Source organism: Limanda limanda, chromosome 1 (genome assembly GCF_963576545.1).
Source record: "Limanda limanda chromosome 1, fLimLim1.1, whole genome shotgun sequence".
Lineage (NCBI taxonomy): Eukaryota > Metazoa > Chordata > Actinopteri > Pleuronectiformes > Pleuronectidae > Limanda > Limanda limanda.
Window position 1 is genome coordinate 21,923,979 of NC_083636.1, and position 24,412 is coordinate 21,948,390.

The 24,412-nt window shown below is 45.2% G+C and overlaps 1 protein-coding gene across 1 annotated transcript; it reads left to right on the forward strand.

Annotated features, from left to right (window-relative positions):
- Nucleotides 1-869: 869 nt before the first annotated feature.
- On the forward strand, nt 870-23,819 carry shank3b (SH3 and multiple ankyrin repeat domains 3b). The gene is made up of 27 exons (XM_061080983.1): nt 870-1,159; nt 8,841-9,012; nt 9,191-9,394; nt 9,554-9,625; nt 9,777-9,885; nt 10,248-10,399; nt 10,588-10,717; nt 10,890-10,927; nt 11,045-11,161; nt 11,282-11,359; nt 11,568-11,634; nt 11,806-12,022; nt 12,166-12,359; nt 12,448-12,561; nt 12,645-12,720; nt 12,990-13,072; nt 13,523-13,647; nt 13,764-13,896; nt 14,346-14,426; nt 14,530-14,547; nt 14,854-14,984; nt 15,207-15,300; nt 15,427-16,011; nt 19,492-19,785; nt 19,963-21,226; nt 21,312-21,338; nt 21,876-23,819. The coding sequence occupies exons 2-27, from the start codon at nt 8,845-8,847 to the stop codon at nt 22,468-22,470; spliced, it is 5,166 nt and encodes a 1,721-aa protein (XP_060936966.1). The 5' UTR covers nt 870-1,159; nt 8,841-8,844; the 3' UTR covers nt 22,471-23,819.
- Nucleotides 23,820-24,412: the final 593 nt, after the last annotated feature.

Consider the following 24,412-nt stretch of genomic DNA (forward strand, 5'->3'; position numbering starts at 1 on the left):
AGCTGCTTCACACTATCTGTCGAGTCCAGGTTAGAGCATCGCTGCTCAACGGTGTCAAGTGCACAACAGAGTTCCTTGTTCCATGTCGAACAAAACAAATCTAGATTAAGCAGCTTGGAGAACTACTGCTCTCTGGAGCTTTTCTCCTTCTGGATGTAAAATCTTGAACTAATCTGTTTGTTGAGAATCAACAGACAAGACGATAATAACAGTTTCCTCTGAGTCTGAGTCTCTTTCTTCTTCTCAGGTTCTCACTCAAAGTCCTGATGCTGACGATCACGTGGATTTTACACAGGAGACAGACTGAACTTCTGATGTTCACCATCTAATGTGACACGTAGACTAAAATAATGATTTTATGGTCTGTGATGAAACGTGTTGACCTCTGGGTCTAATATTCACATGTTTTCAAGCACTAGAGTAAATTGATAAATCTGTGAGTAGAAACCAGCGTCTGCATTACTCCACGTTGATAAATGTCTTCCACATCCGAAACTCGTCTGAGAATCAATATTTAAAACTTTATATAATACGAGCAGCTTAGCGTTGGTTTGCTGCTCGTTCAGTTGCCATGAAAACCAATCGTTTCACATTGTGTAACAGAAGTGAACCTGAAACGGCCTCAACACAAACTGTGTCTGACCCAGATTCAACTCAAACTCTCCACACAGCTAAAAAAATCTTCTTCTCTTCTGACATGTTTTTTAAAAATAATTCCTCTCTCCCTCCCCCCCCCCTGATATCCTGGCCTCCCTCTCCCTAACCCCCCCACCCGCCTCCTCCCTATCTTCCTCATCCTCCCTTTTTCCTCCTTCTCCACAGGATGGGCGGAGCAGCTCCCAGAATACAATCTGAAGCTCTGAGACCTCTCACGCTGCTGCAGGACGGAAACTCCACAAAACCCACTTTACCAAGTTCTGCTCCAGGTTCTGCAACAGAAACCACAACGTCTCCTCCTGCTTCTACTGTAACCAGCACATCCACCAGGATTACAACCAGGACCTGCTCCAACCAATCAAAACCCAACCAGAGACGCAAGATCCAGAAACCAGCAGCAAATCCAAAACCAGAACCAGGAACCAAACCACGACAGAGCAGACGAGACCAGTGGAAATCAGTAACGGCCGTTGGAAAAGTTTGATGGGACTGCTGACGACAGGTAAGTGCTGTGGTTCTGCTTCAGGGGAACATGATTCACCACCAGAGCTTCTCACAGGAATCGATTCAGCAGCGACGGCCGACCTGAGAGTACAAACTTTTGAATGGTTGTAGATGTGCGTGTGTGTGTGTGTGTGTGTGTGATTTTGTCCTTGAAGGCCTCAGTACCAGATATGAGAATCCTACATAAGTGAAACTATATTTATTGAATTATAGGTAATATATTTTTAATTATAGATCATATAAACCTAATCAACCCCTTTTTTAAAACCGTGTTTTCAGGACAAAGTTGCAGCGATTTAGGCGAAGTTTCTACATCTCAGAAGTTTTATTAGTTTGAGGAGGAAGAGAAATTAAAGATTTATTTTCCTAACAGGCCTCAGAACGTTCATAACAAACGCAGCAAAAACATTTGAGCTTAATCAACTCTTCAGTTATGATCTTTGAAGAAGAAGTAATGAATCTCAGTTTGTTTGAAACCGTGTTGGAGATTAAATGAAGCAGCGATGTTACAGCTCAGTGATTAAAAGTCGACATAGATTTATTAACATGACGTGAGGTGCAAACCCACAACTCTCTGTCGTGTTCCCTGTAGACGACACTTTATAAACTCAATGATATTAAAAATGTTTAATTAGACACATCACTGGGTTAAAGCAGTTTGTTGTGTAGGAAATACTTCAATATAGTTTGTAGTTTTTACAGTTTTAAAAGCTGTGGTTGAGCTTGATGAATCGTCCTCGTGCGTCGACGCCGCTTCCTCTCAGACTCGCACTTGAGGCGCAGTGACTTGCAGTCTTCTCCTTAACAATAGGTGTCGCTCCTGAGAAACTAACAATCACACCGCTGGAAACAGGCGAAGAAGAGGAAACAGAACCGTGCTGACACGTTTGAAATCTTTGACCTGACGAATCGGTGGCAGAGTTTCTTCCTCAGTTACAGAACGTGACTGTGCTTCCTCAGTAATGAGGTTAGACCAGTTAAATATGTTTGCAGATTTCATTACATTGTTTATACTCAGCAGTAGGTTCAGAATATCTAGTGATATACATATATATATAGTTATACAGTAACAGACACGTTCATCCATCTTCATGTTTGTGGTCTGATGCAGAACCAGGTTCTTCTGGTTCCTTTAGGTCTTTGTTGTTATTTAAACCTTGTGAAGACTTTCCAAGAAGCTGACTTATATACAGTCACTGATCCTCTTTATATACAGCCTATTCTTTCTACCATCACACTTCTTTCTTCCGTCTCTTCCTCTTTGTGAAGAAGTCTCTGTCACTTTCACAGAATTTGAATTTGCAGATGTAACGAAAGATGTCATTCTTTACGCTCATCTTGCATTGTAACCTTGGCAACACCTAATTTTCTGGCCTTGATGTGATTCACTTGTTATTCAAACGGTCTTTAATGAGCTTTAATTAGATATTTGAGTTTTTACCAAGCAAAATTGGATCAATAATATGATTTAAAGCATCCCTCACGAGCGAAGTGTGTTAAGCTTGAGTTGAATTTGTAGACTAGCGTAGCTGCAGTGTGGTTTCGGCTGTGTGGGAGGACAGCGGCTCGGCTCAGGACAAAAACGGGAAGTGATCAAATCTGTGACCTCGAGTTATTTCAGGATCAAACCTCCTGCTGCTCAAATCGAACAAGAATTCCATCTTTGTGCACGACAACCATCGTAAGACGAAACTCACACCGGCGCTGAACATCCTGGCTCAGATGGGTCCTGGAGGAAATGAGAAGAGACGTTACATAACGGAGCTCTGCAGAGAAGAGAGGAGGAAGAAAACAATCAGTGCGCCGCTCTGGCTCCCACCTGAGGGACCCATTCACATTCACACCAGCGCGCAGAGAGAGGACCACAGGCGCTTTACATGATGCTGCCAGCACAAATGTTGTGCTTGCTGAGGTGTGAAAGTGATCTGAACTGGAGGAAGAGAATCGAGTGGATCCAGAGAAAGGAAGTGGTAAAGAGTTGGTGGGGGGGAGAATAGGCCCAGAAACAGCCGACAGTAGAGCTTCTTCAAAAGAAACGTCTCATTTGTATTAATTGGTTGTGTTTTACATATCGGAGTGAGACTTCAACTCTGTGTATTTAACTAACATCATGGGTCGAATGCACATTTAATCTAAAGACACTTGTTGGTGATGAGTCGTCGTCAAACTTCGGTAAATTAGACCCATGGTGTCGCCTCTCAGGCTACGTAGCACGAGCATCAATCAAAACCAACTGATCCGAAACACGAACACTAACAAACATCACTTGGATAAGAACGACCTGAAATCACAGAAAACATCTGTGACAACCATTTATTTAATGTATCCCATCTGCTTACATAGAGGAGGCGGGGTTTAAGACCTATACCGCAGCCAGCCACCGGGTCGATCCAGATGGTTTTGACTTTTTGCAGCTGTGATGTCGTCCATCTTTACAGTTTAGGGTTTAAACTTGCTTTGATTCAAAGAAGCAGATATTGAATATGTTGTAGTGATGATTGAAGGGAAGACCCAGGTCAGGGCCGAGCAAAGAACAAGAAGAAGAACTGATTCTGTAGAAACGCTCCGACTCTGAATCAGCAGCTTTTATTATTGAGAGAATACGATTTTCTGGTTGAGAACCCAAAGTAGTTTACGTGCTGCTGCAAATTAGGAGAATATAAACGTACATTCTTTGTTTGAAGTGAGAAACTCTGCAAAATGAAACCATCCCAAAAACTCTGATGAGACGTGTTGTGTAATCAAGCTCAGCTTGTCACAGATGTATATTTGAACAGCTGTCAGAGAGTTGGCTCGTCGTTTTATCTCTACATTCAGTTTGAAGGTTAATCCATCAGACAACTGTGAAAAGCTCGGAGTTAGTGAGTTTTTATTCCCAGCACTGATGGAAGGGCACATTCAACTCTTCAGTTTCTGTGGTTTCCTTTGTTACCGGCAGAGAAAGTGAAGATTGAATGAGACCTGATGAAAAAGAACATTTCTGATGTTCAACAGGCAGTGAGGGATGAACCGGCTCGTCAGATTCATCCAGGCCCTCGGTGAGAAGTTGGAGTTCAGTGTTCCTGGACGTTCCCTCTGCCCCCTCAGAGCAGGAAAGCTTCTGTTTCAGAGTTTGAAGGAAGTTGATTCAGAGCCTCTGATTGGTGGATCTAAAGTGCAGAAGGTTGGAAATCAAACCCAGCAGCTCAGGCTGTTTGCAGAGGAAACAGAGGCAGGAAGTGGACAGAGTCTAATAACCAGAGAATCAGTGCAGCTCCATGATGTGACCTTCGTCTCTGTTGGACAATAAGATTCTGACCAACACGTAACAAACGAGCTGCAGCGACGAATTCATCCTCGATTGGGTTTCAGAACATGAGCGGGGGGGGGTCGGTCTTAAAGAGACAGGAGCTAAAACCAAGTGTTTTAGACAGAGGCTGAAAAGAGGAGCTGCAGCGATGGAATGGAATTGGAATGAATTTTACGATTCTAGACCGAAGATTTTTGCTGGGGAATTAACTTTAGGAGGATTATTTGCTTATCAACATAATTCCTTTATATTTTCAGGAGTCAACAATGTAGAAAATGCAATAAGTGTTTAAAATAATTTGCACTGATAAAACAGTGATTCATGTCTAACAGGTAAAAACGTGCCACTAATAAGCAGTAGCATGGTACTTTGGATCCTGCTGGTTCGTCGAGTGGTTGCAGCTCCAGAGACCAAATGTCTCCGAAACATCCAAGACACTCACATCCACCTCATCAGGAAGTGGTCCGAGACGCAGCAGCACCTGAGGGTGGTGCTGAGAGAGAGAGAGAGAGAGAGAGAGAGAGAGAGAGAGAGAGAGAGAGAGAGAGAGAGAGAGAGAGAGAGAGAGAGAGAGAGAGAGAGAGAGAGAGAGAGAGAGAGAGAGAGAGAGAGAGAGAGAGAGAGAGCGAGCAGGTAGGTCGGTCGTTTTATACTTGAGCTGCAAAAAATTGTTCGACCGCGTTGCCATAGAAACAGTGAGGATGTAGATCAGGGGGCTTTTTTTAACACACACACACACACACACACACACAGTGACAAAGTGAGGTTAGCACAGGATTCCCTGCTATTCCAGTTTCTATGACAACTCACAACTCATCCTCCTCTCACTGTCTGTCTCTCTTTCGTCCTCGGCTGTGATAGAAGCTGCCGTTAAGTTCTGACTTCTGCGGCTTTATTGGCATGAATGAGAATTCAAACTGCTAATTGGCACCAACGACGATTGGGGGCGTTCTGATTATGATTCCACTGGGAAGGGCGGGTCGACATGTTTATGACTATAATTCATCAGGACGCGAAGTGAAGGAGGTGGAGGTCGTCCAAAATATAGTGAAGCACTCGCATCAGAAAGTGACAGATCAGAGGAAATCTGACAAAGATATAATGCATTTGCCGATTTCAATTTAATTAAACTACACATACTGTATGCTATGCTTTGCTAAGCTAATCTAATTGCCTGCTGGTTACAGCTAAAGATGGACATAGCTGGGGGGGGGGGGGCGTCCCATTGGAAGCTTGAGTCAAACCGTTGTGACGTAATCGTTCTTTAAATGAAGCCTCTGAAGGACGTGACACACAAGATACAACTTAATTATCACCGGATATTTATTAATATCAGCATTTATTTTATGTTCATGGAAAACGTTGGTGAAGAAGAATCCTTCTCTATGCTTCAACTGTTTTCAGAAACAGTGTTATTTGTGTGTGTGTGTGAGTGTGTGTGTCTTATGTTCAGGGTGAAAAACAGGACGTTACATAACATCCTGAGGCCATTATTAGAGAAGGTGCAGGTCAAAACAGAGTCAGCATGTCCTCTGTCATTTATCACGTAAACATGTTAACGTGGTGTGTTTTGGTCGGGGGGGGGGGGGACAACGTGGGAGTATGACTCATCCAGCTGCTAATGTCCTTTTAGGGCCCGAGCACCTCCGGTGGGAGGCCCTATTGAATTTGTAAGGATTATTCTGAGCGTAGTGAATGGACTTTTTGAGGGCTTTCCCATGCTCAAAAATGTTTTAAACTTTGCAGTAAGGTAGAAATGTGTGAAAATTTACGTATTCTGGAGTATTTGGAAATAGGCGTGGCAAAATAGCTCAACAGCGCCACCTACGGATAGGCCCCTCATTTAGCATTCACCATTTTGGCCATATTCCACGTTTTTACTTTGATGTACTTGTTGTAGGGCTTTCATCGGATCAACTTAAAATTTAGACGAGTGTCATCACAACAATATGGAGATCTAAAGTTATCAAAAAAATCCACTTTTTGTCAGAGCGTGTGACCGTGGCGTTGCGTCAAAGTTTGATTAAACGCCATCAAAACACGGACGTCTGTATCTCGGACATATTTGATCCAATCGAGTCCAAACTTGACACATAAGACAAGAGTCGCGACCCAAAAACATGGACATAGAAATCGTGACTTAAAATCACAGCGCCCCTTGGTGGCAGCAGAAAATGTCTTGTTTTTGGTACGTATCACACTTGGAAGTATTCCTCCTCATCCACTTTGCGCAACCATGTCAAACTGTGTCAAATGGGTCTCAAGACATTGATAATGAAGATATAAGATTACTGTGACTTTTCGTCAAACGCCATATTAATGGCGTTGCATCAAAGTTCATCAACTCGCCGTGACACACGAAATCGCTGTAACTTCAGTGTTCATGGGCCCATCTCCCTCAAACTACATGTGTGTGTCAATAGGCCCCCCCTGAAAGCTGTCAGATGGGTTTAAGTAATGGGCGTGACAAAATAACTGACTAGCGCCCCCTAAAGGGCAGCCCCGGCACTACGATTGGCCTACTTTTACAAAAATTGACAGGGACATGTGTCTTCTCATGACAAAAAAATAAGTCTCTTGAATAGATATGCTAGAGTAAACAGGAAGCCCGCCATTTTGGATTTGGTGGCCATTTTGGCCATATTCCGCATATTTACTTTGACATACTTGTCGTAGGGCTTTCATCAGATCAACTTAAAATTTAGATGAGTGTCTTCAAAACAAGATGGAGATATAAAGTTATTGGAATTTTAACATTTTGTCATTCCATGTGACCGTGGCTTGGTAATCAAATCAAAGTTTGATTACACGCCATCGTAACACAAGCTTCTGTAGCTCAGGCATATTTGGTTCAATCAAGTCCAAACTAGGCATGTAAGACATGAGTCACGACCTGATGACATCTAAGAAGACACCATGACTTAAAATCACAGCGCCACCTGCTGGCTACAGGAAGTGAAGCGTTAATCCTTGCCGTAGTGCAAAAAAACGCATGCAATGTGGAGACCAGCGCTTGCTCATTGAACGCTTTGTCTTCCCCGACCGCAACAGACTTGGAACCGCGCGTGTGCCCGGCCCCCTTAGTTCTACAACGTAGCCCTAGTTTGAGACGTTTCAGCCGAGAGCGTCGAGGCAAATTAATGAGAAGAACCTGAGATGAAAAACAGTTTAGTTCAAAGTTTTTAATCTCTAACTCACTTTAAAAGGTGATGATTCTTTCACACTGAATCTTAATAGACACAAAATGTAAAGGTGACACCAAAGCATTTTTACATTAATGAACCCAAACAATGACTGAAGTGAGTTTTTAGTTTTTGTAAATCAACTGATGATTAATCAACCAATAAAATTGTTGCTTGTGTTTTTATTCACTGTTAAACCTAAAATCTTTAAGCAAATCATAGTTTGGATTCAAAAATCTGGATTTCTAAATTTATTAAAAGTTTATATACTCTAAATACATTAAATAAAAGTTAAAGTAAATAACTTGGCCTCAGATTTGTATATAAAGGACCCATCGTATGCCGATTTTAACCGCAGTTGATATGGTTCCTTGGGGTCTTAATGAAATGTCTGTAACATATTTTGGTCAAAATACCACAAGGATAATTTAAAACAGCACCCTTTTTACCCTGTCTAAAACAGCCCTCCTCAGATTGACCTGTTTTGAGTGCCCTGCCCCCCCTCTCACCCTCTCCCCTCCTCCCTCCTTCACGAGATACAAGCGCCCAGATTTTTAGCTATCCATTACCTCTGTATAAATATGGCTACTGGAGACGAAGATACAATCTTGCAACCATATCGTTTTGAACCAGAGTCAGGTGGGCCGAAGCCTGGCTGCGAGAGCCCCAGCTCCCCAGCGCAGCCCCGCAGTGGGAGCTGGAGCTGGAGCTGGCGCAGCAGCAGCATCCTTCCACACTGTTGAGTCAACGTTTAGAGGTGTCCCGGGGGTCTCCGCCTCAACGATCGGCATGTTTATGTGGCCACTTAGATGTCTGATGGGTAGGAGCAGCGAGCTAACGGGAGCCGGGGAGCCGGGCCGGTGGAGCCCGGCGAGATGATGGTGGGGGGTGGTCCAAGGCCATGTAGCGAGACTCCCTACATGGGCGTGGTGTGACTATGACGTATTTTTCGCTCGTAATCCCATTCGACGCACTCTAGCGTATCGTTTCTGACATAGAGGAACCACAACAAATCGCGGGAGTTGTTTTTTTCCAGAGTTTTTGGGACGGTAGACATGCCAGATACCCAAATGAATGTGTAGAAGCACTACAAAAGTGGAATTTTCATAATATGTGCCCTTTAAGTACTTGAGTAAAGTACTGTAAAAAGCACTTAGTTACTTAGTTGCAGCTTTAGTTGTCTTTAACTCTGCTCTTCTGTGTTTCAGCCACATGCCTCTGAGTCCGGCTGCTGACACCAAACATGATCGCCCGCGGCAACAGGCGGTTACTAACGGCAACCCGACAGGCTCTGCTGTTGCCAGGGACGACGACGCGGATGACCCGTCCCCTGGAAACAGCATTGTCGTCCGCATTGGCATCCCGGACCTGCAGCAGACGGTAACACACACCCACAGTTTATACATGAATGTGAATATGAATATCTCTATATATATAAAGAGACCTGGAGTAGAAGCATTAAATAAATGAATCAGCAGGACAAACCCGTCTGTCTGTCTGTGTGTGTCTGTCTCTTTCTCTGTCCGTCTGTCTGTGTCTCTGTCTCTGGCTCCCTTAGAAGTGTTTGCGGTTGGACCCAGAGTTACCAGTTTGGACCAGTAAGCAGAGGGTACTGGTGACCTTGACTCAGTCTCTGTCGGATGTTTTGAACTATGGTCTCTTCCAGCCGGCGTTCAACGGCCGAGCCGGAAAGTTTCTGGACGAGGAGCGGGTGCTGAAGGAGTACCCTCTGCCCCCCATCACCCCCATCCCCTACCTGGAGGTAAGTCCATACATAGGATGTCTTTTCGATGATATGTTTCCATGGCAACGATAACATCAGTATTGTCCTCTGCAAGCGAAGGTCAGTGTTTAACGATTGTGTTTAACACGTACGACTTCCAGTAACCGGAGTCCCCTTGGTTTTTCCTTTTCTCTTCAGTTTCGTTATAAGAGGAGAATTTACACTCAGACCTACGTGGACGATAAACAACTGGCCAAGTTACACACCAAGGTACACACACACACAGTCACACACACAGTCACACTTTCAGATTAATCACTTTATGTACAACAATGTTTGAGTAACACAGTTTATAACATGATCACATAAACTCACTCCACACTGCTCTGACAGTTAATGCTTTAACAAACGTGTGTTTCAGGCCAATCTGAAGCGTTTCATGGAACATGTTGCTCAGAAGAACGTGGAGAAACTTTCCAAATGGCTGGAAAAAGGCCTGGACCCCAACTTCCACGACGCCGACACGGGGGGTACGACCAACAAGCACACAGCTGATAGCATCGTGTTAAATAACAAATCTCTGATCAAACATTAACGGTGAACTTGAGGGCGACCTGGTTAGAATTTTGAGGTCAAAGGTCAAAGTCACTGTGGCCCCACAAATCCTCTTTTTGACGATACAAATCCTCATTTTGATCAGTTGTCATTTGGACTCAAATATGAACTGGTTAGATTTCAGTGGTTAAAGTTCAAAGTGACTTCAAATTAATCTGGTAAGAAACAAACGTAAACTGAAGTTTCCCTGGTTGGTGGAGATAAAACAACGGTTTTCTGGTCAGAATTGACCAGTGAGGTTACGAGAAGAGAGAGTGAATGTCTTCCTGTGTCTCAGAGTGTCCCCTGACGCTGGCCGTGCAGCTGGAGGACAGCTGTGAGCTGATCAAAGCCCTTCGCAGCGGTGGAGCTCACCTGGACTTCAGGACCAGGGACGGTATCACCGCTCTGCACCGAGCCGTCCTCTGCAGGAACAGCGCCGCTCTCACTGTGAGGAAACCAACTCATTCAATCTGTGCTTAGATGTTCTTACTTGGTCTGGTCCCATCTGCTTACATGGAGGGTTTATGGCCTATACTACAGCCATCCACCAGGTGGCGATCAAGACACTATGGCTTCTATTAACTTCATCACAAACGTCTTCTGACACGTAATTGAAATCTTCTCGTGGTCCCCAGACGCTGCTCGACCTCGGTGCGTCTCCGGACTACAAGGACAGCAGAGGTCTCACTCCCCTCTACCACTCTGCCATGGTGGGGGGCGCCCCCTACTGCTGCGAGCTGCTACTGCAGGACCACGCCACCATCGGTGAGGAGGCTCAGTAATCAATCCTGTGTGTGTGTGTGTGTGTGTGTTGACATCACTGCTGCCCCTCGCATCAACACTGTACAACTTATTTTGTATAAGATTATTTATATTGTGTCGTTTGTGAAACAAACACACTTCATCACTGAACGATTTCCTGTTGTCATGGTTACAGGGATGACTGATGAGAACGGGTGGCAGGAAATCCACCAGGTGACACACACACACACACACACACACCGAACACATATACAATCAGTTCAATTATACTTGCGCTGATAATAAGTTGCTCGTACAATTATGATTTTCTGTGTGTGTATGTGAGTTCAGGCATGTCGCTATGGTAACGTGCAACACTTGGAGCACCTGCTGTTCTATGGGGCTGACATGAGTTCCCAGAATGCATCAGGAAACACAGCACTGCATCTCTGTGCGCTCTACAACCAGGTAACACACATTAAATACAGTACACACACACAATAACACTGTATTAACGTTTTCTGTGTCACATGTTTTGTTCACGTTGTTTAATTTCCTTTAGTAATTAATGGGTTGTTGGTTTTTCAGGACAGTTGTGCCCGAGTGCTGTTGTTCAGAGGAGCGAACAAGGACATCAAGAACTACAACAACCAGACGGCCTTTCAGGTCAAATATAAGAACTACAACCAGGAATCAATCTGAATTATCTGCTGCAGCTGTTGTTATGGTACAAACATTCTGTGTGTGTCTGTGTGTGTGTGTGTGTGTGTGTGTGTGTGTGTCTGTGTGTGTGTGTGTGTGTGTGTGTGTGTGTGTGTGTGTGTGTGTGTGTGTGTGTGTGTGTGTGTGTGTGTGTGTGTGTGTGTGTGTGTAGGTGGCGATCATTGCTGGGAACTTTGATTTGGCAGAAATCATTAAAATCCACAAAACCTCTGATGTTGGTGAGTTTGCTGAAAGTTCATGTGTGAATGTTTCTAAGATCACAAATAACAGTAGTTGGTTAACTCTGTGTGTCTGTGTGTGTGTTCGTGTGTGTGTGTGTGTGTGTGTGTGTGTGTGTGTGTGTGTGTGTGTGTGTGTGTGTGTGTGCTTATGTATATGTGCCCAAGCAGTACCCTTCAGAGAAACTCCCTCCTACACCAAACGCCGCCGCGGCGGGAGCAGGACGTTAGCGGGAAACGGTCTCTCATCTCCACGTTCTCTGATTCGCTCAGCCAGTGACAATGCCCTTGAAAGCCCCGCCTCCTCACCTGGCCCCTCCCTCCAAAGCCTGGAGACTCACCACGACACGCACACACACTCACTACGACGTCACACACGGCGCCTCAGGTACGATGTCCATCGATACACCCACACATACCTCATCCTCGATAAAAGCTTCAACACGTTACAGCTCATGAGTTTAGTTTCTTTGTTTGTTTATTTGTTTGCTGGAGTTGTTTTTTGTTTATCGTCTTCTTTCTGACGTCCAGTCGTCTGTCTGTCTGCAGCCCGAGCGCCGGAGGTCATGTGGAGGCCAGTCCCCCGCCTTCCCCTCCCCCGACCCCCCAGATGAGGAAGAGGAGGCTGTACAGCGCCGTACCGGGACGCACCTTCATCGCCACCCGGTCCCACGTCCCCCAGGGGCCTGGCGAGATCCAACTGCACCGAGGAGAGAGGGTGAAAGGTCAGAGACCTGTCGTTGTGTATATATTGAGTGTTTTGTGTGTGTACAGCTGTAATAATGATTGTGTGTGTGTGTTGTGGATGAACAGTTCTGTCTATAGGTGAGGGGGGGTACTGGGAAGGCAGTGTTAAAGGAAGAACTGGTTGGTTTCCTGCTGACTGTGTTGAAGAAGTTCAGATGAGACAATACGACCCTAGACTGGGTAAATATCACAAATACACAATATGAAATACAAACACACTGTGATGTGAGAAAGATGTGTTTAATGTCTCCTGTATTTTTCAGAGACGAGGGAGGATCGCACCAAGAGACTGTTCAGACATTACACTGTCGGATCCTACGACAACTACACCTCCTACAGGTGAAACTTTGTTACTAGTCCACATACATGTAATTAAGTTAAATTACTCAATGTTATTTTAGTTTGTTTTCCCAAATTAAACGTTGAAATTATACTGAGGTTATAACTGAGTTATAATTCAAATACAGATTTAAAACAAAACGCAAACTGCCGGACGTCGTCTTAGCTGCGAATTTACATCCACGACAGATTTGAGCAAATATGTAAAACGGATTCGAATCAAACCGCTGAGATCTCACAGTTGTGTTTCATGTGTTCATCTGCATCAGTGACTACGTGATCGAGGAGAAGGCGGCCGTGCTGCAGAAGAGGGAGAGCGAGGGATTCGGCTTCGTCCTCAGAGGAGCTAAAGGTAGAAACAGAGGGATGAACACATCGGAGGAGGAGTGGGTGTTCGGAGGTGTTGGGACAGATATTTAAAACACAGTGAAGAAGAACTCCTGCTGTGTGCTTTCATAATAACCTCTGAGTGTGATTCACATCAGCAGCTCTCAGAACACGTCTATCATCTGGACTCCATCAATACATCAAACAGATATGGAACATAGAAAAGGAAACAGTGTTTGGTTTATTTTAGTTTATTTCACACAACATAAATACAATTAAACTCATAGATGAGAAATAAAGTGTTGAAGAAATTGAAAGAGATTTATTTACATTAAAAACTCCACTCAAAGATAAACAGTGGTTCTCAAATAAAGCTGATTGATTGATGTTGATTATTGATGTTGTTATTGATCACTAACATAGAGACAGAAGTCCAACATAACTAAAAAACATGGTGCTCTCGCTCTCTCTCAAGCTGAGACGCCCATCGAGGAGTTCGCCCCGACGCCGGCGTTTCCTGCTCTTCAGTACCTGGAGTCAGTCGACCAGGGGGGCGTGGCCTGGAGGGCAGGGCTACGGACTGGAGACTTTCTCATAGAGGTAACGCCTGACCTCTCACCTGAGGCCTTGTGAGATCCCTGCTCGGCAAAAACTGACCGTGTGTGTGTGTGTGTCTGTGCGTGTGTGCGTGTGTGTGTCTGTGTGTGCGTGCGCAGGTGAACAGTACGGACGTGGTGAAGGTGGGTCACCGGCAGGTCGTCTCTCTGATCCGACAGGGAGGAAGTCGCCTGCTGATGAAAGTCGTGTCTGTTTCCAGGAAATCAGAATCCAACCTCATCAGGAAGAAAGGTCCCAGCGCCATCTTGGATTTTTTTAACCTAACTTGTTCACTTCAGTCGCCAATATTATTTAATCAACTTGTCTTGATGTGAATTAATTTTATGTATAAAATCTGCATAAAAATTCAGTTACATTAACACAGAAGGTTATTTGGGCTGCAGACATATTTTGTTTTTAAAGAAACACAATTACTGTGGCACAAATCCGCTTCCATACTGATAAGAATTAAACATTTCACTGGAGCAAATATATTTAATAAAAATATATATAATATTAAAATATATAGAAAAAATGTATAAGATTAGTCTCACAATGGTAAATTCGTCATATCTTGTATCAGAGAAAGCTGCTGTATTTTTTGTATTGATTCTATGATGTGATGAATTTTACAAAAACACAGTTATTTTCTTTTCTTTAATCTACTGTCGACTGTAATTTGATTGATTCTTATCCTTTAGCCCCGCCCCCTCCAAAACGAGCCCCCAGCACTTCGCTAACGCTCCGATCCAAGTCCATGACTGCTGACCTGGAGGACATCGGTAAAACAAACAAACACACACACACACACACACACACACAAACACACACAGAGATAAGTCAGACTGTAGGAGAGTGTGTTGTTGACCTTTGCTCTCTCTGCAGCCAGAAGGAGACGCTACGGTGAGTCACATGATCCTGATTTCATGTTTGTGGTTTTAGTGCCGCAGTGTGTGACAGTGTCGTGTCGTCAACCTAAAGTGACAGTTGTTGTGACTTGCATGAAGTCGGCCTGATGTCGGTGTTGCTGAGGACACTGGCACACGTCAAACCTCCTCCTCTTTGTTTTCTGACATCATGGCTACGACCCTGTTAACTGGAGCTCTGCTTTTGCTGTGGTGTTGTGTTATTGTTTGTTGTTGTCATGTTGTGATTAAATGAGGTTAAGCATATTTTGTTTATGTTGTTCTTTGTGTCTCTTCCCTCCAGAGAAACTGGATGAGATGTTGGCCAGCGGGCAACAGGAAGTCGTCCTGAGGGCGCGGCCTGCGGACGACTTCAGAGCGGCGACGGTCAAACAGCGACCGACCAGCAGACGGATCACACAGGCTGAGATTAATGTAACGTCACAAACATGATCCTTATGTTATGTATTTGTCGCCTAACTACGAGTTTACAACCTGTAAATGATGCATCAACCTCCAGTCCGTAATTTCCACAACATTAAAGACTTGAAACTGTACGAACATGGACAAGGTTTGATGATTTGTGTGTGTGTGTGTGTGTGTGTGTGTGTGTGTGTGTGTGTGTGTGTGTGTGTGTGTGTGTGTGTGTGTGTGTAGTCTCTGTTTGAGCGGCAGGGTCTAGTTCCCCCCTCAGCCCCAGAGAAGAGCACCATGGCTTTACCCAGAGGAATGTCCAGAACCAAGAGCTTTGGTGAGACTCACACAATCACACACAATTACATCATCACAAATCATCATGATCAGTGTCTTTGTTTGTGTAAAAAGTTTAAAGTATTCAGGTGCTTTGATCTTGACGTCTCCATGGTTACCACAACAGGCACACCTGAGGACGACCGGGTCTCAGCCCTGATCAACGAGAATAGGTTTCCACGGAGCTCCTCGCTGACGGACAGCTTCATCCCTCCTCCTCCTCAGACTGCTCCTCCCCCTCCTCCTGCCGCCACCTCCCCGCTCTTCCTACTCGACTCTGGACCTCCCCCCTCCTTCCTCCCTCCTCCTCCCCCTGCCCGGGGAGAGGGGCTGACCCGCTCCAGCTTCAAGCCAGGGGCGGAGCCAAGGCTGCAGGAGCTCTCTGACGCTCCGTCAAGAAGCCACTCCCACGCCGAGCGTCAGAGGAAAGCGAGGTCAATGATCATCCTGCAGGACACGCCCCCGTCGCTGCAGCCTGATGCACACGCCGTCGCACCCCCGCATGCGCTGCACTCTGCCACACACACCGCCATACACACCTCCACGCTCTCTCTCCACAGCACCAGCCCTGCCCTCGGCCACTCACCACTGTCACGCCGCAGGGGTCGACCAATAGAAAACCCTTATGCTAACGTGGGACAGCAGGCTCCACCCACCAAACCGCAGAGGAGGAAGTCACCTCTGCTGAAACAACTGCCTGTAGAGGAGCAGGGTGAGGATGGTTCTGACTTGTCGTCTTTCTGATTTCTACAGAAACATGTGTCAGTCAGGGACGTTTTGAGCACATGTATTTCATTTTGAAGATAAATTAATCAATCAATCAATCAAGTTTTATTTGTATAGCCCACATTCACAAATAACAATTCGTCTCATGGGGCTTTAACATTGTGTGACATCCTCTGTCCTTAACCCTCAACAAGAGTAAGGAAAAACTACTAAAAACCCTTTTCACAGGTAAAAATATGTAGAAACCTCAGAGAGAGCCACATGTGAGGGATCCCTCTCTCAGGACGGACAGAAGTGCAATAAATGTCAGGTGTAAGAAAACATCATCAGGATTTTTAGCAGCATCCATGAGGCTAAACATTTTTCAATACTATGTGTCAGGCAGTCCCGCTGCAATCACAGTCTCTGGCCAGCAGCCAGCAAGACCACGATCCAGCATCAGGATGAGATCCACTGTAATCCACAGTCATTGTCCACCGCCGCCAGTTAGAATCCAATATCAGCTGCCGCCTCGGTCGTGGTCCGTCATCATCCGATGCCAACGCGACAAAGGATCCTCCATTACAACGACGATCAGCTGGCACGATACAGAATCCACCGAACTGGATCCACCATTGCGACCTCCGACACGCGATCCACAATCATAATCCATGGTGCGGCCACAGCTGTGGCCCTGCATCCGCGGGCGCTAAGGCACAGAAACTCCGGGAAAAGGGGTCAAGTTAGTAACATGTACTGATCAGATAAGAATTATCTTGATGTGATAAATATGGAGAAAAAGGAAGGAGAAGCAGGAAAGAGAAGCTCCGTGTGTCTTGTGTCATAAATTCCCTGTGCGTCTTAGCATCATCAGGGGTTTTTGCCATTTAATCAAATTTGGAACATCGCACTAATTAGCTCTAACTATAAGCTTTATAAAAAAGGAAGGTTTTGAGTCTACTTTTAAACGAACAGAGCGTGTCTGCTTCCCTAACTGAAAGTGAGAGATTATTCCACAGCAGTGGGGCTTGATGGCTAAAAGCTCTGGCTCCTACTCTACTTTTAGAGACTTTAGGGACAACAAGTAAACCTGAGTTCTGGGATCGGAGTGCTCTAGTAGGTTGATATGGAACTAACATCTCTTTAAGGTAAAGAGGTGCCATATCATTAAGGGCCTTGAAGGTGAGGAGGAGAATTTTAAATTCGATTCTAGATTTAACAGGAAGCCAGTGTAGCGATGCTAATACTGGAGAAATGTGCTCTCTTTTCTTAGTTCTCGTCAGGACACGTGCTGCGGCATTTTGGACCAGCTGCAGAGTCTTTAACGACTTGCTGCTGGAGCCTGATAATAATGAATTACAATAGTCCAGTCTCGATGTAACAAAGGCGTGGACTAGTTTTTCTGCATCTTTTTGCGAAAGGACATGTCTGATTTTTGAGATATTACGCAAGTGGAAAAACGCGGTCCTAGAAATTACTTTTAAGTGACTATTAAAGGACAAATCAGGATCGAAGATCACTCCCAAGTTCCTGACTGTGTCATTGGAAGCAAGGGCAATGTCATCTAGCGCAGCTATATCATTAGATAATGTATCTCTAAGGTGTTTAGGGCCGAGTATTATAACCTCTGTTTTATCTGAGTTTAATAAGAGAAAATTGCGGGTCATCCAGGTTTTTATGTCCTTGAGACATGCTCGAAGTTTAGTTAATTGATTACTTTGATCAGGTTTTATTGACAAATATAACTGGGTGTCATCCGCATAACAGTGAAAATTTACCGAGTGTGTCCTGATAATATTTCCTAGTGGAAGCATATATAATGAGAATAAAATTGGGCCGAGCACAGACCCCTGTGGGACACCATGGTTAACTTTGGTGTGCACCGATGACTCATCATTGATTTGAACGAATTAGGAGCGATCAGCAAAATAAGATTTAAACCAGTTTAAGGCCGTTCCTTTAATGTTAATTAACTGTTTTAGTCTCTCTAATAAAATTTGATGGTCAATTGTGTCGAATGCTGCACTGAGATCTAACAGAACGAGGACAGACACAAGTCCCTGATCTGAAGCTATTAGAAGGTCATTAGTGACTTTTGCCAGGGCTGTCTCTGTGCTATGATTGGTTCTAAACCCAGACTGAAAGTCTTCATATATATTATTTTCCTGGAGAAACTCACACAGCTGATTGGCTACAACTTTTTCTAAGATTTTAGATAGGAAGGGGAGATTAGATATTGGCCTGTAATTTGCTAAAACCTCTGGGTCTAGGGTGGGTTTTTTGAGTAGGGGTTTGATTACAGCTATTTTAAAAGACTGTGGTACATAACCTGATGATAATGACAGATTGATTGTGTTAAGTAACGAATTATCTATTAGGGGCAGAATTTCTTTAAGTAATTTAGTTGGAACCTGAGACTATTTTGGTAAACTGATCACAGGTGATCAGAGAGAAGCTGTCTAAATAATGGGAAGGATTCTCAGCCGTTTCTGAGATCTCTATTGTTGGGAGGGTATTAGTGCCAATTGAGGGCAGGAGATGATTGATTTTATTTCTAATAGTTAGAATTTTATCATTAAAAAAGGTCATAAAGATATTGCTATTTAGGGATCGAGGAATACTGGGTTCGGTGGAGGTGTGACTCTCTGTCAGCCTGGCTACAGTGCTGAAGAGAAACCCGGGGTTGTTTTTATTCTCTTCTATTAGTTTTGAATAATAGGCAGCTCTTGCTTTGTGGAGAGCCTTTTTATATTCTGTAACACTACTCTTCCAGTCTAGGAGATTTTCAACACTGTTGCTGGAGCGCCACTTCCTTTCTAGTTTTCTTGATATTTGTTTCAACTCATGTGTCTTGGAATTATACCACGGAGCTAATTTACTATGTTTTACACATTTCTTTTTTAGAGGCGCTATTGAGTCTAATGTTAATCGTAATGAGTCTGCAGAGCTTTCTACGAGGTGGTCAATCTCAATAGAGCTCGGGTTTTTAAAGAATTTGTTGTTTATGTCGACGGATAATACGGGTTTAAATGTAATCGGAATTATTTCCTTAAATTTAGCTACAGCACTATCAGGTAGACATCTAGAAAACGAGTTTTTTATTAGGGGCATATATTCAGATAGTGAAAAATCGAAGGTTATTAAATTATGATCTGATAGTACTGGATTGCGCGGAAGTACTGTTAAATGTTCAATTTTGCAGCGTATGATAACACAAGGTCAAGTGTGTGGTTACAACAATGAGTAGGTTGATGCACACACTGACTAAAACCAATTGAGTCTAGTATTGAAATAAATGCTATGCTCATGTGCATGTGTCATGTGTCAATAAATTAACTAAGGTTTTTTTCTTAGCTACGATTGATTAAACACAAAAAGTAACAGTCTGTGCTCACAAGGTCACGTTACGTGCTCAGGATTGAGACAAGAATATATCGTAGCCTCCTGATCAGGACATTGTCTGACTCCTTGTGTTTTCTTCTGCTAGGACTTGGGATCAGAGATTATGATTTTTCCAAATTAGACGTAGGAGGGCCTGGCAGCCCAAGCAGGGCGGAGATGTACCAGCAGCAGGTTCTTTCAGATCGCGCTCGGGTACAGGGCCGCCGGTCGTCTCTCTTCCTGTCTGTTGAGGGCGCCGGGTCTGAAAACCAGGTGCCACCCCTGCTGACTTTGAGCCATTCGATGGACGACCTCGGGGAGCTTCCTCCTCCCGCCCAAGTTCTATCGCCTTCCCCAACACCTCACACCTTCCTCCACCCACTAACGGGAAAACCTCTCGGTAAGTCCAACATCACAACCTTCTGAATTCCCTTGTGTTGCTGCAGAATGCTCCAAGAGTTGATAAACAATTCTGCTTTAATAACTCCCTCACATCAATGAATCAGTTGATGATAGGACTCTACTACTTCACCACAACAACCTTTTGTTCACCTTCATTCTGATTTCCTCTCCTCAGACCCGTCCTCCCCACTCGCCCTGGCTCTTGCGGCACGAGAACGAGCGCTCACTGCCAGAACCCCGAGTCCTGAGCCTCGAACTAAACACGCATCTGCCTCCACGACACCCATCCCCACCCCATCCGCAAGCCCAGAGGGAAGACATAAGCGCACCCCTATCCCCACCCCTCAGGGCAGCCCTGAGCCCCGATCCAAACGCACAACTCCACAGACGAGCCCAGAGCAGCGAACCAAGCGCACCACTCCTCAAACCAGCCCCGAGCTGAGGCATAAACGCATAACCCCGCCTCTGTTCCCTGATGGACAGGTAGAACGTCCAGAGACAGAGGGAGGAGTAACATCACCTGCTGGCCCATCTCCTGAGCGTTGGAGACCCTCCCCCTTGCCACCACTGGCCAGTGAGAGTCACTCAGCTCTGATTGACAGGCGCAGAAGCCTTACAGTGGGAAGCTCAGAGGAGGAGGGTGGGGCTTACACAGTGACACTCCCACCAGCATTGTTGTCGTCCAGTGATGAGGAAACTAGGGAGGAGCTGCGCAGAATTGGTCTTGTGACTCCCCCCCCTGCCTTTGCCAGTCCTACTGCTCCTCCTCCCCCATCCTCTCTTACCCTGTTACCACGGCGAGTGGGGGAGGGAGGGGGGGAGGGCGGTCCTGAGGAAGAAGGAAGTGATGAACGGCTCCATGACAGCTCCTCGCCCAGTTCACTCCCTCCCTCCATTACCTTGGCCTCCCCTCCAGCTCCAGCTTCCCCCTCCTCCCCACCTGCTACTCACCAATCTTCCTCGCCTGCCGTCACTTCCCCATCAGGCCTAAAGCCTCGTCTTCGTTCACCAATCGGCCGGGGTCGTTCTGCGCTTCGGGACCCGCTGCTGAAGCAATCATCAGACAGTGAGCTCCTCCCCTCCACTGCGTCCTCCTCCCCTTCTTCACCACTCTGTTCCTCCCCCACCAGCCGACAGCCACGCTACCTATTCCAGAGGAGGTCCAAGCTGTGGGGAGGAGGGGATGACCGCGGGGAGGAACGCCGGGGCCTCAGCCCAGAGGAAGGTGGGGGCCGTCCAGCAGCACTGGGAGGTCAGGGGTCGGGGTCGGTTGTGGATCTGACCAGTCGCTCGGCATCAGTAATGGAGCTGAGTGGCCGGGCAGGTTCTGGACTGGATCTGGTCAATCGGTTACAGCTGCTCAACAAAGACAGTCATTCTCTGGGGGAGGAGCCGAGCCCTCTTGACCCAGGCCGGCGGTCACCAGTAGGAGGTGCCAGGTAAGTACTGACCTGATAGCACTACTTCTGTGTTTGTGTGTTTGTGTGTGTGCTGTAAAAGAGTTTGTTGTTTGTGTTGTTCCAGATGTGTGGACAGAGGAGAGAGTAAATCGTAGGTTTCATCTCTGGTAAACACTTCTTGTTATTGCCTAGAGATAACTTTCCTTAGCTAACAGCTACCAGCTAACTAACGTTTACCTTCTTTGCAGATGAATAACTACTAAAAATCTGAAATTATTCCCCTGTCCATCTTTGGATTGTTTTCTCCCCTGAAAAGCTTTCTGCCAAACCAAGCTTAGCAAACCTAACGAGCCTGTCAAGCTTCTTGTTTCAGAACATGTTGGTCTTTCGTAACTCGTACAAACAAACACAAAAGAATAAAAACACAAACAAAAACATTAACATATTCGACTTACTAGCTAACAATACCACAGTAGTTTTACGGTTTAGGCCTAGCATATCACTAACATCTTTGCATGTTCAACAGAAAGCAAAGCTTCCACAACAGCAAGCGTTTTAAAACCAATATAAAAAATATATAAACGTGAATGGCAATGCAACAATAATTAAACGGTTGAGTCTCAGCAAAGTGTCAAATGGTAACTCTAGTCATTAGGATACTGTTATACTACGGTTTAATGTGTTTCAGGTTGTTCTCCAGTCTCGGTGAACTCCACACCATCTCCCAGCGAGGATATGGCGCAAGTTACACAGTCCGACCAGGAAGTCGCTACCCTGTCACCCGCCGGAGCCCTTCCCCCTCTCCTTCCCCCTCTGATAGGTCGATAGGGCTCGCCTCCTCCCCCACCCCATGTTCTGAAAGACCAGATCTGAGCTCAGGTCGCGGTCTAACCATCCTGAAGTCCTCCAGTCTAAGTCTCCCCTCAGAACCAAAGGAGGTTCGCTTTGTGATGCGAAGTGCCAGCGCACGAACCAGGTCCCGTTCGCCTTCACCTTCCCCCCACGCCTCACCTTGCCCCTCCCCAGTACTCAGTGGCCCCCTGTTGGCCCTGAGGCCATGGAGGCAGCGGCCCCTCAACCTGTGGAATAAATACGACGTGGGTGACTGGCTGGAGAGCGTAGGTCTAGCCGAACATCGCCAGCGCTTCCAGGAGCACGAGATCGAAGGCTCCCATCTCCCCGCCCTCACCAAAGAGGACTATGTGGAGCTTGGCGTCACCAGACTGGGGCACCGGATCAACATCGAGAGAGCACTGAGACAACTGCTGGATGGTTCCACTTGACCCCGTAACTGCTGATCACTAACCTCTAAACATCCTGAACTGTGACCTCATAACCCCTGACCTCTGGTCAGACTCTAGGCTATCTCCTTGACCATGATATCTTAGCAATGACTGAATCTTTAAACCTTTTTACCAACGCAGAGCCCAAACTCTCTGAATGATCTCTTTGACATTTTGGCTCGTCAGCTGTTTGATCAACTCCGTGTTGTGAAGAGTGGTAGCATCAAGGTCTGAGTCCAGAGAGCCATTCTTCATTTTGACATCTACTCACACTTAGTGTCCACTGATCAAACTGTAAAAACCCTAAACTAAATGTATTATGTCTCTATTTATAATCTCAGAAGCCAACGAGGCAGCACCTGACTCTGGTGCCATTTTGATGAATCATCATTTAGGTTAAGGCTACTTTCGTGCTACCTGTTAGCTCTTGAGCTTTTAGTTCGAAAGCAACCGGAGCAATGATGTGTTCGTACGACTTTGAGGTAAAAAGAGTCTGAAAATATGTCAAACCAAGCTGAGATTGGAGAAGAATATTTAAAAGCGATAATCTTTAAGATTTTTTAGGAGCCTCTTTGCCTTCGATGATACGTCACGTGCTACATTAGCGTACGAGATTCTTCACTGAACAACAAGCTGAACCTTCTCCACAGGTGAAGATACGTTGATCAAAAAGCTGATGTGACAAACTGCGACAGACTTCATGAGACAGGTTATTTTCCTCTTTCCTGATCACTCACACCTGATTAGCTGGACTTTTGTTAGCGGAGCTGGACGATTAGCGAGTCTCGATCTTAACAACAGGAGATTCTAGCGGAGGATACGTCTCCGCTCCTTTTAAAAGAAATCTTCTTGTGTCTTAGCATTTTTTCTTTTTCCAAATATCACTCATGAAGACTTTGTGTTGATTTTTTTTGTCTGTATCTTAATTCCGATCATCTAGAACTTATGAATAACAAGTAATAATAATGTGGTGGTGATGACTTACAGAGTTTTAATAGTTTGGACAATGACTATGAGTTACTTATGATTTGACAATGAGTTGAATTTCAAGGTCGTTTCGGTGATGTTTGAGAATTCATGATGATTTGTCAATGAGTATGACTTTGTGCTGATGTGCTGTGTGTTTCAGGGAGAGCTGCAGTCGAGCTCCAACTGTAAACCTCTCTGGTTTCTAACCTGCTTATCGAGGGCTTACTGTACATGGTGCTATGTGTTTAAAGCCATCTGTACAGAAAATACCTTTCTCCTTCCCCTTCTACACTTTCCTCACACCGACACCTGAATCTCTTAGGTTAACCCCTGTAACTCAAATGAGTAATTCTTAAATTAAATATGGCTGTACCTGCCGCAACCCCTGTAGTTATTGTAACTTGTCAGAAACAGGCCAAAAACGGAGTTTCCTCCCTGCCATATTGGGGATTCCTTCCCTGCCATATGTGGAGTTTCCTCCAGACCATATACAGAGTTCCCCAGAGGCCGTGAATGATCATGTTTTCATTCAGGGCTGCGACGACTGATCAATCTGCAACGAACCTCTCGTAAATTTTACTATCACGTTAGACCATAGACTGTAAATAAAAATGGACGACACATCTCCACCTCCTCCCATTCTCCAAAACTGAAGCCAAAATAGAGCCATTTTGCCTCTTAATGTTGACCAATCAATAATCAGAATTGTTGCAGATGAATTTTCCTTGGCTTGACTAACAGATTCTCAGTCTCCATTTCAGTGTGTGTGTGGGGGGGGGGGCGGGGTGTAAAGGCATCTAACCGTTCCAGTTCAACAAAATTAAATTACCAAATTTATCATTTAACTGTTGCAGCTCCAATGTAACGGCTTTTTAAAAAGGAATTCTCTTTTAAACATATTACCTAAAGATCATAAATGTGGAGGAGTTTAGCCTAGATTAGCACAAAGCCTGGAAGCAGAGGGAAACTGCTA